General features: G+C 43.4%; 1 protein-coding gene across 1 annotated transcript; it reads right to left on the reverse strand.

The window, feature by feature from the left end:
• Positions 1-13,791: 13,791 nt before the first annotated feature.
• SMCO3 (single-pass membrane protein with coiled-coil domains 3) lies at positions 13,792-14,874 on the reverse strand. Its single transcript, XM_078670075.1, has one exon. The coding sequence runs from the start codon at positions 14,872-14,874 to the stop codon at positions 14,197-14,199; it is 678 nt and encodes a 225-aa protein (XP_078526201.1). The 3' UTR covers positions 13,792-14,196.
• Positions 14,875-17,533: the final 2,659 nt, after the last annotated feature.

The following is a 17,533-nucleotide window of genomic DNA, read 5'->3' on the forward strand; positions in this document are numbered from 1 at the left end:
TTAATGAAATCATTCAAATCCACGTCTGCATTCAGTTTGGAAAGGTGATACTTAACCGCAGGTAAAGTTGAATGTTTCAGCCAAGCTTGACACAACTTGCCAACAGAGTAAGAGGTGACAGTATGACTCAAATCAAAACGGGGATCAGATCTAACAGTCTTAAACCCGTCAGTTATATTTAAAAATCTTTTTTGACAAGAATCAGCACTACGGTGCCAAAGCAGCCAACCCTTGGGAGTCATACTGGAAATGTTAAAGGAGGAATTCAGAAGCAGAGCCTGTATATCTCTAATGGACAATTTAGTAAAATTACTCCAATTCTCATATTCCTCCAACTCCGGGAAAGACGGGGTGTTTAACCTTTTAGATGTAGCCAATCCAAAGCACGTGGTCTGGGAAATGGTTTCATTTAAAAACCACATATGATTTGGGATGAGACATGCACGGTGCAAAGCCTCAGTGCCTTGTACCTGCCAGGCCCTTGAGCCCCAAACTGATTTAAGGTCTATGGTATCCTTCCATAACTCATACCCTCCAGTAACTAATTGATCCAGGAAGGCCTTTGAATATAACAATTTTGTATTTGTAAGTCGAACCTTGGACAGTGGCTGTTTGTGAAATTTAAAATAAAAGGACTCCGGATTGGACTGATTAAAGTCTGTGAAATAAGTATACTTTTTAAGAAACGTTTCTGAACTCCCTTGTGTTGGTGCTGGGCAATGTTCCCACTGAGTAAAATTAACCGCATCCCTTCGGGAAGATGTCTTGTGTAAGAAGTGATTGCCATAATGTTGGTAACAGAACAATTCACCATAATTAGCAGATTCTAAATATAAATCCTCAGCATCAAAAGCAGCATAATATTTCAAATCAGAAAACAAACTTTCCACAGCATTAACATCCCAATCATCAGAACGAATGTTTTGTTTCACCACATCCCCCATATTAACTCTTAGTACATTAGGGACATTAACGACTTCCGTTGGACCATGAATCTGAAAACGAACTGCATCCCACGCGATTCCATCCAGAACAGGCCACGCTGTGATGTTAACCAAAGTCAAGTCTCTTTTTAATCTGTGTGTAGAATGTGAAGAGGAAAGTGGGGCCAAAGTTCCATTCAAATGAGTAATGCAAGTTCTCTCCTCGACATAGTGTCCATTCATAATCCGAAAAAAATAAAACACAAAACCAATTGACATAAAAAGGTAAACTGAAAAAAGGACCAGCCAAATGTATATCCAAGGAGGTATCAAAAAATGTTTTTTAAACAGGCTAGCATATAATGCAATTTTAGAGGGTTTTTTCGAGGCAAGGGAAGCAGAGTCAAATGAAAATCTGGATTCCGTGGCTAAACGAGCTTGCAGGTCAGGCATGGACAAATCAGTGGGGTATGTATAGTCTGTCTCATCAAGGTTAGTTCCTGGTAAAGTAGTCAATAATGGAGTGGAAACAGCAGGTAAATCGATGGCCACCTCAGGTTCATTATTAGAAGCAGTGGGCATAATTGAATTTCTCACAATGGAAGGACAGGAAACAGCCGGTGTCATGCTAAGAAGAATCGGCCACTCTGTGTATCTTGACATTGTCAATAGAAATAAACCTGTTTTCCTTACGACCTGGAAGTGGTGGTAAAATGACTGTTCTTGTGCCTTTCACTCCAAGCACTGGGACCGGAGCTCGATAGGAGGGACCAAACTCTTTCTTGTTGTCGATCTTCTCTCGAACCAGTTCTCCAACTTGGGGTAGCCAGCCAACTACCGGGATCTGCAACGCATCCTCCGATGTGGAGGGCAAATGTTCCTTTGCAAGAGTGTCTCTCGTCTTTTGTAGATTCTGTAAAACATTGCAATGTTCATCTGCGTCAAAGGAAGTGGCGCGAACCACCGAGTCTAGACCGTCAAGGTCAGGGACGAACATCTTGATGCCAAAGAGCATTTCGTATGGGGTCCGCCCACCCAGAGACCTTCTAGGGAGATTATTAAGAGCACGCTGCACGCCATAGAGGTGAGCCAGCCAATTTCTGCCAGTGCCTATAACTCGGGCTGTCAAAGATTGCTTTAAATCACGGTTCATTCGTTCAACTACACTATTACCCTCGGGTCTGTAGGGTGACGAAAACTTGACTTGGACCCCCATCGAAGTCATGGCATCCTTATACGCCTTAGAGGCGAAAGCCGGACCCTGATCCGAATGGAAGGTACCACAGGCAAAAATCCCTATAAAGATACGCAAATCTCTGATGACAGTCCGGGAATCAGCGCTGCGATGTGGCCATAACCACACAAAGCGTGTGCATGAGTCAACTGCTACTAAGATGTATTTATACGCAGTATCAGATGAAAATGGACCGCAGTGATCTAAATAAACACAGCCTAGTGGTTTATTAGAAATGTACAACTGAGTCTGAGGCGGACGCGTAGCAGTTGAAGGTTTAATCTGCTGGCATATGTCACAAAGAAGGACATAATCACGCGTCTGTTTGTACAGTCCCCGCCACCAGAAACGTTGTTGTAGTTGCGTTACAGTGGCTGAGACGCCCGCATGCGCAGACGCCACACCTTCATGAGCCGCTGTAATCAAGTCTGTTCTGCGATCAGAGTTGGGAATCAGCCGTTCCCCAACATCAGGTATTGTCACAAAAGGAACCTTTTCGGGACTTAAGTGGTATTTATACTTCGAAGGGAATCCCGAAGGATGTTTACTTCCCTTCTCAGAGGCAGCAATCGCTGCCAAGATGTCGCTATCAATCTTGGTTTTCGACCTAGTAACTGCTGCAACTAAGTATGTAGATACTGCTGATTTCGCTGCTTCATCAGCAAGCGAGTTGCCAACAGCGTGAACTCCCACGCGCTGATGACCGAGAGTATGAATCACATAAACGAGTGGCAACATAGCCTTAAGCTCTGCCACTCGAACCCAGATCATTTTATGTTTTATTGTGCTACCCTTGGAATCATGAAAATCATTTTGAATCCAAAAGAACAAGTTTTCATTGTAAGACTGGACACAGTAGTAAGAATCACTTACAATTAGAGTAGTAACACTTGGATCTGCGTACTCCAAAGCTAGTAAGAGAGCACGAAGCTCTGCCAATTGTGCGGTGCAATCGCCCAGGGGCAACGTGTGTACCTCCCTGGAAATGAACTCATCATTCAACATAGCACCGACCACAATGGCGCATGCGGAAACGTAGGCATGTTTAGAGCCATGCGCAACCTGCGCCGACCCATCAGTGTAAATGATGCAATGGAAGTCCTCCAAAGGTCGCATCGCCAGAGGAGCAGGATGAACGAATTCATACTGCAAGTACTCCTGCGACCGTAAGGAAGCGTCAAAAATAAACATGACATCCGAGGATGACAATGACGCAGCCCACTGAATCCACCGAGGGTGCAAAGCTTTTGAATTTGGTACACTCGCTTTCGTGACTGCCTCCAAATGAGGACAGGGTGTTACCACTAGCATGCGTTTCCCCTGTGACAGAGCTCGTTCCTTTAGAATAGCCATCTGTACAGCAGTTAAAACCTTTTCTATGGTGGGAAACCGCATCTCAGCCGAGGTGTACAAGTGTGACTTGTAAGCAATAGGTACTGTGTCACCTTCATTAAAAGTGAGGTAAGTGAAACCCACCGTCCCAGGAATGATTCTTATGACCAGGTTGGTGTGGTTATCACGAGTCAGTAAATATTTAGAAGCGTGCAGATCAGCCTGCAAGGATTGCAAAATGGCTGAATGCTCAGGCAGCCAGCATGATTTTGAGAAAGTTGGTTGTATCAAAGCATACAAAGGCTTGATACGCTGGGCATATTCCGGAATGTAAGTTCTGCCGAAATTCAAAAAGCCCAGTAAGGATTGTAATTTTTTCAGAGTTGTTGGTGCGCGCAATTGTGCGCACTTCTCCAAGAAGTGAGGAGCCAAACCTCTACCTTCATTGTTGAGCTCATAGCCCAAAAACAACACTGTGTGTTCAGCAATGTGCGATTTTGCAAAGTTGAATTTGTAACCCATGTCTGCGAAGTTGCAAACAAGAGAATTTACTCGACACAGATGCTCCCAAATATCGTCGTCTGTGAGATATATGTCATCCACATACGAAAAAGCATCAGGGTCGAGTGCCTCCAGAATAGAGACAATTCGAGCGGTAAATACACCAGGACTATTCTTGTAGCCCATTGGAAGACGCCGGAATTGCTTTTGGACTCCAGCGCTTGTAAAACTGGTCCATTGGGAGCTAAAGCTGTCCAATCTGTGGGCATAAAAACCATTGGATATGTCAAGCGTTGTCTTGAAACGCTTACGCACGAGACTATCCACTAGGGCAGAGCCGTGGGTATTCTGTACTGCACAGTTACGGCAATGCGAGTTTAAATGCCGGTAATCCAAAACCAAACGATATGATCCGTCAGGTTTATTCACAGTAAAAAGGGGATTATTCATCGGTGACACACACGTTTCAATAACTCCCTGATATTCCAATTGTTCAAGGATTTCCGCGACGGAAGATTTTGCTTCACGCCGAATGGGATATTGAGGTTGAGGCTGCGGCTGAGACCGCAACGGAATTTCGTGGCAAGGCGACAATTTATCCCAACCACATTGGTTACGGTACAGAGCCGGCGCGAGAGCCCGAGCCCACTCTTCTGCAAAATGCTGCGCATGCTCTTTCGAGACAGTGTTCGCGAAACTGGGTAGGATTACCTCCTCCCCTCGCGGCGCCGCGAGCACAAAAGGTGGGGGCCAGTCAGCCTCCGAAAGTAAAATATCATATGTAGAAGACAGATTCTCCCAAAATACACCTTTAACGGTACGCTGTATGTCACCTTCAATTAACAGGACAATTTCATATAGTCTTTCAGGGGGAGCAAGTCTCGTATCCGCTGTTTCTATCACAACGTAGACATCAGTCGCTGTCACCCTCAGTAGTGGACGCAGCGCCTCTCTGACTATGGTTATCTCCGCCGCGCTGTCCAGCAAGGTCAGAGCCCACGTCAGATTCCGAAGCCGCGTTCTCACTATCTGTGGCATATCGATGCGCTGTTAAGGCTGCGACTTTCTTTTTCGCAAACTGCGGACGCCTAGGCGTAGAATCCTCCTGCTTCACTGCGCCGTCCGTCTGGCGGGACTGGCCACGTCCTTGTTGGCCACCACGTCCACGTCCACCCCCTCCTCCTCCACCGGTCTTCGGGGCCGATGTGTCCTGAAAGGAACGAGGAGAGCGTTGATCAGAACCCTGAAAACGATCAGGCGATTTAATCATCGCGCGGTCGCGCAAATCATAAACTTTTTCGGGTGGCGCAGGAGCTTGTATTGCAGGAAAAGTACCCTGAGTCTGCGTTGTCTGCTTCCCCTGTGTCTGTTTTTTAGGCCAATTTTGTTTCTTGGACTTGGGCTGGGCATCTGTCACTGCAGATTGTCCCTGTGGTTGTTTTTTCTCCTTCACTGGAAAATATTTCAGACCCCTACTTGTGCGGCCAATCGTTTTATAAGCGGCCACCACAATTTTTGCTAACTGGCGGGGTTTGTCGGCATCGGGCAGAGCAGCCAAAGCATTCGACACCTGAAAGTTAACTGCATCTCCTTTAACATTGGAGAGAATGAGATCACTTACAATCTCAAAAGAACCACACAGGCGCATACCCAATTCAACCGCTGCCTCTGGACCGTGATCATTCTGAACACGTCTAACGATTTCAGGCAGGGCAGTCATAGACGGGGTGCCGAAACACCTTGTATAAACTGCCGCAAATGTTTTTCCCCAGCTGTCACAGTCAGCAAGTTCAGGAGTAATATCCTTCGGTAGAGTAATCGTTAACATTCTATGTTTATCAGCAGGAGTAGAATTCGGAAAAACCGCCTCCAGTTGATCAAACTTCTCTGCTAGCCAGAATGGGAAGTCATCGTTGTCAACAGGACGCGCACCAAAAACCGAATTTACCATCACTGGATTGAGACGCATACCGCCTCGTTCCATGGGAGCGGCCGCACCCCCCTGGGGACCACCAGGAAGATGTCGACCGATGTATTGCACTAAAGCACGAATCACGGAAATGGAAACTACATGCAGCCTGCGAATTTCAGCCAGGGTGCAAGCCCCGTGATTCGGGTGCGGGGTAAAGCCACCCAACGCAGGCCAATTAGTACCTGGAATTGAGAGTGGGCCTAACCTCGCAGGGGACATAGAGTGGGGGAGGGCGCCATCAAACCAAACTCGATGCTGCCAATGATCAATAGGTATTTCCAATGCCCTGTACGGCGTATATTCAGCTGGGACATCTGAGGCGGTGTAGGAGTGGAACAAACCAGAATTAGCGTCCACAGCCGGAAACGTAACCCAAGAGTAAAACAACTCGTAAGGAAACGCCGGATCTGCACATACCACGAAAATCACAGCCATCCCATCTACTGGGACCTGGTACGTCTGAAGATGGTTGCGTACCGCTACGCGACTATGCTGCGCAATAGCCACCGCTGCCGCCATTACAGAACTGGAAACAAGAAAAAACAAAGAATACTTTGTAGCACAACTGGGTAGTAATCCAAAGAAACCGTTTAGGTAAGAATCAAGCTTGAATAAAGACCTATTCCAAGAAATAGGTAGGTTTCACCAACACCCCGTTTTCCGGAAACGGACGTGAAGGGGTTAAGGCATGAACGATAAACTACTCGAGTGTCATGATATAAGACCACCGAAACCGTTGGGCGCCATGTTGCAGGGTTTCTGTACTCACACAGAACTGTGCACAGAGGAGTGGAACCTCGGCAAATTAGGGTGTCCCAAAACTTACCTTAGCAACCAACTCACCCCTTACCGAGCTAGCTACAGTGTCTCATTGGACATATCAAACACCCAATGTTTAGACAAACCAGAACATGAACTTACAGTACCTCAGGGTACGTGGGACTCATGAACACTCTTTCGTTATATTATCATTACAAACCAGAACATGGAGTAAAGAAGACACATGTGCATTTGAAATGTTTATTTACTAATGCCGTCTTCTCAGGCGCAGTATCTTTGATAATACAAGTATACTTATTATCAGTAGCAAAATTATCAGCATAGTTACTAAGACATAAAAAGCGAATGGTGACAGCATGTTAACATGCTGTAATGAATAAGAGTTAACAACACTTATATCTCACCCTCCCTAACACATATATTATATTATTATCTAAGAAGGTCTCTTTGGGTTGTTTTAGGGCGGGCCCATACCTTAGTGTCCTAGCATGAAGGAATCACATCAGCATACACCAGCTCTCTCTGCATGTGCACCGCATCAAGTGTGTTAACAATTCTCGTGCAAAGCAATATCAATCCCGCCTCAAGCCCAAGTTGGCAAAGGCTGCACTTGTGTTATGACTATGAAGGCGTGGAGATCAGACCTCATAACAATTCCATATCGTGTTGCTCCTGAAACTTCAGCACTCTCCGTGCAGACATGGTTTATTAAACAAAACTGATATCAGAGCAATAACATATTATTCTCACATACACCACGGCAAACCACTAGGTTGAAAGCTAAGTCAACAATTAAGGGTCGTGTGCAGAAGTTGCAAGAAAGGAAAAATGGCGTTTAAATCCGAAATGTACCTATGCTAACTTAACACGATATAAGGATATATAGGAGCTATACAACAACCTCACATCTGGTTACGCTGCATGCTCACTCGTTTTTAGGCAAGTGATTTAACCTGAGAATTTGAGGATTATAAAAGCACCACAGGCAGATTTGCAGAATATCTTGTTCTTTCAGTCAGCTCGACCCTCAAAAGAATGACTTCATGCCTTGTGGGGTCCAGGATAAAGATCAAAATCCTATGCCGAAGTTTAAAATGCATAGTCATAATGGCTTCTGCTTGTATTCTAACATGATCTTGATCCACCATCACCTACTTCCCATCCACTTACAAACACGGAGGCAGAGCTGACATTTTGTAGGACAAATTGCCAAGTAAATTACTTAAGAACCTCAATAGCCTGAACTATAGATCTTCATCTAAAGACTTTTAGCGGACTATGTCACAGTTCTTACCAATCCATAATGCAGAGGCTCACACATATAAATGGAAACTCCTTAGCATTTTCGTAGCGGTTGGGATCCAAGACATTATCCCTGATTGGCTTTTTTTATTGTGTTTTCAAGTAGATCACAGAAGGTGCACATCCTCTCCTTTTTTTTTTCCTAAAGTACTTTGTCCTTTACAAACTTCAGGAGCACCACATACATCATGCCCCCCTTTATTTGCAATTCCTGTGATAAAATGGCAACACGTGTTTATGATCAGATGTTCTCAGTAACAGAGTTGACTCCATCTGGAACTTGATCCATTTTTCTTAAAATATCAATTGAAGCAATAAGGTATTTCAGTATTTTCTTAAACCTCATTTCTCAGGATCTTGTTTAGAGAGGGGTGCCCCGTCAACCAATCTTGCCATTCCCATGCCTTACTTGGCGGTTTAGGGACTAAAGGGTTTTTCTTTGTGGAGATTCAGATGGTTGTGCAGTAGGAAACTCTTGCCCTCGTGGCCAGTCCACCACTGTGCCTCCAGGTCAAAGTGAAATAAATCCTGCCTTTTTTAGCCTGGGAGGACTGTCACTTGATTTTTCTGCCCTTGACCACCATGGAAGGCATGGTAATACGTTGCAAGGAAAACCATCAATAGCCATTTTCTATATGTTAAACTTGAGGTTTTGTAGAGTTGTTTCAATAAATAAAAATTGCTGATGGGCTAAAACATGGTACCCATCTTGTCATTTGGAAGCACATTCAGAGGATCTGCAGCACTGGCCAATGCACTAAAGGCACAGAGATGTCCGCTAGGCAGGTGGGGCCCTAAAGTTTAAATCAAACACCAAGTTGCCACCATTTCAAATCCGATCTGTCTATATTTCCTAGAGCATAGTGTTGTCCACAGTGTGGCTACTTTTTCTACTAGGTGTTTAACTAACAAGCCTAGGGTCATCTGTCTATCTGTGCAGCTGCATTGTGAACTAACAACTCAAGGAGGTCTCACGCTCAACAACCTGTAAGCTCCATTGAGCAGGGAAACAACTTTAAAGTAAAACGTTTATTAGGGAAGAGGTTTCATTCCCTGTCAACATCACTCCATTTGAGATGACACAATTAGTGTAGTGGTGAATCACATACTTCCTGTTTTGTTATTTACCTTAAATATGTTACACTTTTAAATCTAATTGCATTGGATGCGATAACAGTCTCTAAATCTTCATTTTTTAAAGCTGATTTTAAATCACCGATAAAAAAACATTCCAGGCAATTTCGATTTTGGACAGGTTCCTTAATTCTGGAACCTATCATGTTGCTAGGTAACGTAGCCAGAGCTCTACCCGGCAATGATTAAACTAATTCATTCCCTTGAAAATGTGTGTCATTGAAAGACAGTGGAAACAAATACATACAAAAGAAACATCTTACACCGAGAACATCATTTAAAAGAAAAACAAAACAAATTCAGTTGTAAATGTGCAAAGCAGGCATATGGAAAGATAATTTCAGCAGGTGTTTATTGAATTATGAAGGGAATACTCACTTACATTCGAGCACCGTTTTACTTCTTATGAGCCAAATCTGATGTTTGCAATATTCCTTAATTTATACTCTCACAGGTGCAGACATTACTTATGTTCAAATGCACTGATATGACAAACTATATTATGTGTCATTGTTCATCTAGGATAACAACTATATCCAAGAATGGACAACACTTGATTTGAATAATAAAGTAGAAACTGAGCCAAATAATACGTGCAGCGCTAATAGGAAATATGGAATGAGAAAATCAAATAGAGTGATTTCACAAATTATCTTGTGTAGTTATATAACTCCCAGGATGTACATTTTTTACATCCTGGGAGTGTGGATTGAGGGGTATCTCCCTGGGGAATTCCACCCCTTTGGATTACCGGTTTTACCCGGTGAAAACCATTGCATTTCCAAAGACATTTTAAATAATTTGAAAACAAGTGGAATAGGTGCTCAGTAAATGGGCTGAATTAGGCCGTCACATATGGGAATGGGCCCAGTAATTTCAGGACCTGGAAACTCATAACGGCTAGTAACTGGGGGGAGATATGGGTGTGTATTAGTCATTTTAGCCAAGATGAATAAGGTTTCACCTTCAACATTATGTTTTGTGTGGACACCCTGCAAGCACACCCGGCTAATTACACATACATCCGCCATGGGATGTACGTCATTATGACGCACACTTTTACAACGCGTTCCTTTACAACGCGGTTGTAACAACGCAAGTCGTTACAACGACTTGCGTTGGGGGGCGCGCAAATTAAAAAAATTTAATTTACTATTCCAACACCAGTCCCCGTGGATAGTAGGGAAGGTGTTGGGATAGTAAATTAAATGATTTACTATCCTTGAGCGCCCCCAGCGCAATTCGTTGTAACAACTTTCATTGTTATGACCGCGTAGTAATGGAACGGCGTTGTAAAAGTTGCGTTGTAAACGTCGCATACCCCGCCATGCGACCTCGAGCTACCGTTCCGTTGTAAAGCTAAAGGGGCAGGTTCAAAGGAGATCGCCATAGGGTGGACATCCTGAGTAGCAGGACTGAGTGTTAGGAGCAGCCCCCACCTTCCCACACCACTGATCATGAGAGCAGCAATCCTCACCAATTTCTAGCACAAAACGCCATAATTTATAAACAAGCATGGCAGTGACCACACAATAAACAGAAGAGAGAACTTCGATTTTAAAAAATCATAACTACAATGCTTTATTTCTGATACTGAAAATGGCCTGGAATCAGTTATCTGGGAGGTCGGGGGTTGTATCCGAATGTTCCCTTGCCTCAAATAGGTTTGCTAAAAAACAAATGAACCAACGAGGCTGTGATATTGCTACACCTGCACACCACCACCCACTGGCGAGTGGGTGCCGTCCCACTTGTTAGGAGCTATGCTCTCATCTAAAGGGAGTTACCCGGCCGAGTTGGCTAACTCACGATCTGAATTCTCAACTTCCAACTCCCACCTGTTCTTTCCACTTCTTCCGAAGTGGAACTCTTTGTAGCACCCACAAACCTTTGGTTACCATTAAATCTGCTTTACCTTGCACATGATTTTATGTACAATCTTCGTAACTTTCTAATTGTCTACACCACATCTGAGAGATGGCATTTATTATTGTTTAATAAATAACAAAATATAATAATAAATAAAAGATCTTTAAACCTTCTTAGGTTTCTGGTTCCTGGGCGAGATTGAGATTTTTCTACCAATAGGCCTCTGCAGTTGTAGGTAAATTTAATTTTAATTACCTCAGTATTTTGGGTGCACACCGGGTTTTAATGCCAAAAACATGAGAAATCTGTTTAAGTTCCCCAAATGAAGCAAAACCCAAGGGGATGATGGACAGAGTGTTGAACATTGCAAGCACTCACAACCAGTCAACTGATCTGGGTTTAATCCATCATCATTCTTTAGCTTACTCCGCCACCCCAGTTCAGACATGGCCATATGCAAATCAGTCTGACCCTGTGCTTCATGGGTACAGTCCAGCCCGAACTGCCAAGTCATGTCTTCCCTGGACCGGAAACAAGCTTCCGAGGACCGGTTTCTGGATAATCAGCCGTCATCAGCCAGGCTTGCTTGAATCCAATTAAATTTCCCAAATGACACACAATGATGCCACCAGGAATCCTAAACTTGGATCTGGCAGTGGTGGTAGATGGAGACCAGTTTTAAGACAAATTATATTTTTGTTTCCTGAGAATGGCTGAAAACTTAGATTTCATGACACTAAGAAGGCACTCATTTAGAAAGCGCCACGTAGACTGGAGGATCAGCGGGGGCCATAACGTCACTGGCCAAATGGGAATCTAACCACCATATCAAAAGGTGACTGAAAATACTTACATTGGAAAGGTGAGGACCCTTGTGAAAATGCACAAAGTCATCTGGCCTTTGCTTCATGGCGACATGGTGGCTCTTTTGGTATTTTTTAAATTGCTTTTCATGGGGAAACCCCCAAAGTGTGTGTGCAGGGGAGGAGAGTTAGTGTTTTTTTTAAAAGCAAAAATGAAGGGGCATATTTAACAAGGGTTTTACATCACCCTTGCGCCATGCGACGCAGAAAGCTTGAATGAGGTTTATCTAGTCACACAAGGTCACCTTGCGTGGCCCTGGGTGGCTTGGTAAATCGGGAAGAATGCAAGGCAGCCAAGTCACTGCCTTGCATTACTCTGCCCCAGGGAGGTCTTCCAGGTGTGCAGTGTGGTTGTTCCCATGCATCCACCTATGAATTCCGAAGCATTCCCAGATTTACCAATACAGGTAGACCTGGGAATTCGTCAGAATGCTATGGCTTCCCAGGGAAGGCATAACGGAGAGACATATCTTTATTTCTCCTCGTTTTTTCCTCTTTCTAGGAGGAAAGAGCCTTAAAGGATTGTTTTTGTGCAGGAGGGAGTCCCTTACTGCACAAAAACAATTCTGCCTGTAACACATGGTGCAAGGGAGCTTGTGTTGGTGCTTGACAGCAGTTGGTGCGCCAGTGCAGGCAAAGAGCAGGAGTGCACCATGTTTTGATAGATATGATGCATTCCTGCCCTCTCCATTTGACGCAGTGCAGCAAGGTGTCTTGCTGTGTTACTTTGCATGAAATAATGATAAATATGGGCCTAAGTGTCCCTGATTTGCTAGGAGTAATCCATGAGCATGTTCCAAATTGTTTTATTTTCCTGCCCAGGAGCATCATGCACTGGCATCCCTGGACAGGAAAAAGTGTTCAAGGTCCCACCCTATCTAGAGCAGCCATTCCAGTGTCATGGACCAACAGTGGGCATGATGTGTGGAATCCAATAGGTTGGCAGATGCCATCTGATTATATTTATTGAATGGACTTATCACCCACCTTTAAACGAGGCCGTAAGTGATTGTCAATATTGCCCATAAAATAGTGCTGTGTCACTAGACATTAGCACCCTAATAGCACTGTAAACCTGTATCTCTGTCTCCATATTTGTGACCCATAGCAATACCATCCTTTACAATTTATGCTTATAATCTGACCTCCTAAAGTGTATGAAAAGTGATGGAAGGAATGCTTGGATTAATCTCAACCACTGGTAATTACTCGGGTTGCATCCCAATTAATTATTATTTTGAACACCATGCCACCTCAGTTTGGACCCTGCTATATGCAAATCAGTCCTGGCCCTGCTCCAATGGGAACAGTCCAGCGTGAACTGTAAAGCCACAGCCTCCTTCAACCAGAACACAAACAGCTCAGGACCATTGTTGACCTTGTTATGGGTTCATTAGCTGATTATAGCTTGGTTTCAGTGACACAGTTTGCACAGAACCCACACCTGGACATACCTGTCCCACTTAGTGTAACATACATGATGATACAACAATTTACCTCAGCACAATTATTTTGGAAAAGTAGATCCTGAAAGATTATGTGAAAATGGCATGTTTTAAATAATGGATGTCAAAATGTCACCAAATGTAATACGACGATGATACTGTAGGCCACAAAAAGCAGCCGAAATATAGCTTCCTCCAATTCCCCATTCTTCTGAATTATGTTAAAATTATATTTGAATTCTAAAGGAAACATGCTGTGTAGGACGTATGTTACCATTACTTGTTGTAACAGAAGTGTGGATACAATGCAAGATCATTGGACATGGCTGTATGAGGCATACCTTGCAAATATGTCTTCCACCTCGGGGTTTTGTGTGATGTGTATGGGACAAGAGAAATGTATACAGCAGTTCTAAATATTGAGAGACATGGCATATCCGCACTCACAGAATATTGGATAATCCTAGTACAAAATCAAGGCAGCATCACATAGGACCTGAATATCTCTGATTGATGTCTTAGTGCAATGCCCATGCCTTCATCAACATGATCATCGCAGCCAATGAAATGTAATGGAGTCTAGTTCACACGTGAATTACAGTCCAGTCTTGAGACCTCTACTTTAAACCGAATGTCCAATCTCATTAAAACTGTAACATCAACCTATATGTAGAAACCTATGTTACCAATATTTTGAAGGGGCTTCAATTTCACAGTTGTTCTTGGGATTTGGAACTGAAATGTATTTGGACCAAACATGATTGAATAATCTATAAATGGTGGACAATGCAAAACAGTAAAATGATCATGGACTGTGTCCAGCAGGAATGGCCTACACCAATCACTGAAAATTATCTTCCAACTGAAGAGTGACACTCCTTATTGCACTTTGGTATGTCTCAGAGGCTGGCTTGAACTCATCTAGGTAACTTTCATATTCTTTAATTGATGCCTCAAGTTGATCTCTCTCGACTGCTCCCAAAATGGCACCAACAATCACATCCATTCCCAGACCAAGAGCAGCAACACCAATGGTGCCAAGCACAGAGGCACTGATCTGAGCCAACAGGGCAAGAAGTTTGTTTACAATCACAGTAGTAACATTTGAACCAATCAGCTTGACAATAATGGCACCAGCAGCAGTTGTGGCTTGGCCAAGGATGACTGATAGAACCTTCTGAGCAATGTCTATCTTATGAGGCTCTAACTCCTTAATATCATGAAGCTTCTGGTACAAGCTAGGCTCCAGGGTTGACTTCAGCTTCTCGTCGATCTTCTGCACTTCCTGTTGGATTTCCGTCATGCGTAAGATGAACATGTCACAGTTTTCTTTGATGGTGCGATCGTGTTGTAAGTGAACCATGGCAAGTTGGCAGTGCAGGTTGTTGTTCAACAACTGAATCAGTCTGTTAGTGGCAGACACATTTGCTGACATGCAGCTGAACAGTTCCTGGTGCAGGTGGATTACTTCATCCCTTCTTTTCGGGTTGTTTGGGTATAGGAGATGTCTGAAAGTCATTTTGTTTGCAGGTTACTGAAACAATCAAAAAGAAATAAAGGTGCATTAGAGTGGTCATCAATATAGTTTTGCGTAGCAGACCAAAGTAGACATTTTTACAACATGCCTATCAGGCATAATTTTTTCAAGAATTTGCTAATGAAAATGAGCCTTTATCCTAGGCCCCCAGCTCTAAGATAAGTCCACTTATAAAGTAATGAACTGCTGTTTGTCCCAGAAGCACAGTGCGTGTATTTATTTGTTTAAATTCTTGCACCCCTCCTGTATAGTCATTCCTCATTTCACTTTAAGTTAGATTTGCAATATTTTAATTCACAAAAAAAGTATTTGGATAAGAGCATGAATGTTTCTTCTTAATACTGAATGGATTCTCCAACAGAGAAATATTAATTTAGAACCACGAAATGCTCTGAATCTATTAATTTATGTGTAACAGCTAATAGTTCTTTTTGTGCTGTGATTGTGCACAAGAATGATAGAGAGAAAGAGAAATCATTAAGCAATTAGAGGTGGAAAATGAGGAGGACAAGAACATGGAAAAGAAGCAAACGCCATGCAGAAAAAAAGAGATTGAACAGAGACATAGGAGACAGGGAATTCACCGGAGCAAGGGGAAATTGGATGATATAAATTAACCAACCTTTCAATGATTAAATCAGTGAATAAATGAGACAATAAATATAGCTCCCACAACGGACTTTAACAACTCCATGCGTCGCTCATCATTACCACCAGCAGGAGCTATGACCTTTCTGGAGGTGGCAGAACTTTTTCACCATTCCATGGATATCAGCGTAATGGATAAATGCCTTCAGGCACTAAAACTGGAACATCAGACACTGGAGATAGGAGGTTGTTTTTCCGAAGCAGGAGGGCAAGTAGGGATTACCAGCATTAGAGAAATAATTATGGATTCGTTCTTGAGGGGATGTGAGTGGAAGAGAATGGCCTTTCAATTAAATCCTGTTTTTTTACAGGAGCATAAAAGATAGAGATGTGAGGACGATGAAGCAGGCATTTTGGGAAGGAGGTCAAAGGTAGCAGTAAAGGGGGACTTCTACAGGAATATGTTTCAGACGTGAACGAAAGCACAGATAAATGCACTAGGGAGATGTAAACATCAGCTCCACCCCAACATTTGACAACATCCTTCCCTCACTCAGGTTCAGAAAAAAAAAGGGTTAGATGGTTCGAACCTGGCACAACTGAGGTGTTGTTTGCAAAGACCTGCCTGATTCCAACCCTTCAACCACCTTACAGCAACGGTGTTATCTAGTAGTAGTTGAATGCTGTAAGCCCTGGAGAATAAACTAAGTGAATGTTCACCTCCAGGTCGCAAAGCGTGTAGTGGTGGGCTAGGCCCCCAAGAGTGCTGACAATCTGTTACAAACCCATAGCTACACAAACTAAGCATCTCTGTCCATGCAGTTACTTTCATGCATAGGATACATTTATCAATCAATGTCAGTGGTTCCTCTACGTAATCCTTGCCTCCCATGGATATGGAGAATGCCTTTTGGGCCCGAATCTACTGCCAATGCATCAATATCCTGATTAATGGGAGAAATCTTGAGCAACAAGGCTGAAATCTGCAGACATTTCACGAAATTTAAACCCAAGGATGCCTCAAAGTTTATTACTGATTAAGTAACGTTCCGTTGTCACTGTATTTTCAATGCCGTCTTACCTAAAAAATGGGCTGTGAATCCTGTAGCCAATGACAGGTCTACTGGTAGCAAGGAAGAACGGTGTTATTTCTTAGGTTTAGGGGAATAATATGCGCTGCGATAATGGATTTCCACGAACATTCACCAAATATAAACAGACATACCAATTCTCGAGGAAATATTCAACTATTTTACTGAATGATAAATATCCACTTTGGGAAAGTACTGATGGTGTCTATGTAAGCAAAACGTATACAGCGCACTGTAACCCAACAGGCATCCTGGCGCTAAAAGAGGGAGGTAATGGAAGGCACCAGAAACTGAGCGGAAACCTTAACTTGTGGGAAAGATCCAAGTTTTTATTTGTTTACGGAATGGTAAGAGGTCATTCATCTGTCGCAGCTCTAGGGGCAGCTTATTCCAGAGTCTGGCAGCCGCAACACTGAAGGCCTGACCCCCCAGCTTGACTCTTCTGGTCGGGGGAATTTTCACCAAGAAGGCTGAAGAGGAACGAAGACAGGGGGAAGGAACATACCAGTTAAATTTACATTGTAATAGTATAGGGCCCGTTCCATGAAGCGCCTTAAACACAACACAGAGTGATTTGAAATAAATTTTCTGCACTATAGGGAGCCAGTGCAGCACCACAAGGGCCTGAGAAGAAGAAGAATGACGAGGGTGTAACAAGGCCAGCTTAGCTGCCATATTCTGGATTCTCTGTAGCCTGCCAGTCAGGTACTTAGGAGATTCCAACAAAAGGGAGTTACAATAGTCTAATCTACTCAAAATCACGCTCCTGACTATCAGTGGGCTTGTTTGAGCAGGAAGCAAAGGAAGATTCTTCCTCATGGCCCTAATAAGGGAAAAAAAAGTCCCCAAGGTCTTATTGACATGTGTCTCCAGAGTCAACTTTTCATTAAATAGGACCCCCAAGTTACGAACAGACTTGGACGATAACAGCGGGGGATCCACGTGACTAGGCCAGAGATCAG

This window comes from Lissotriton helveticus, chromosome 12 (assembly GCF_964261635.1).
Source record: "Lissotriton helveticus chromosome 12, aLisHel1.1, whole genome shotgun sequence".
In the NCBI taxonomy this organism is placed as follows: domain Eukaryota; kingdom Metazoa; phylum Chordata; class Amphibia; order Caudata; family Salamandridae; genus Lissotriton; species Lissotriton helveticus.

Excerpts from the sequence above, each read along its gene's own strand:
- SMCO3 (XM_078670075.1), bottom strand. The coding sequence starts at position 14,874 with ATGACTTTCAGACATCTCCTATACCCAAACAACCCGAAAAGAAGGGAT.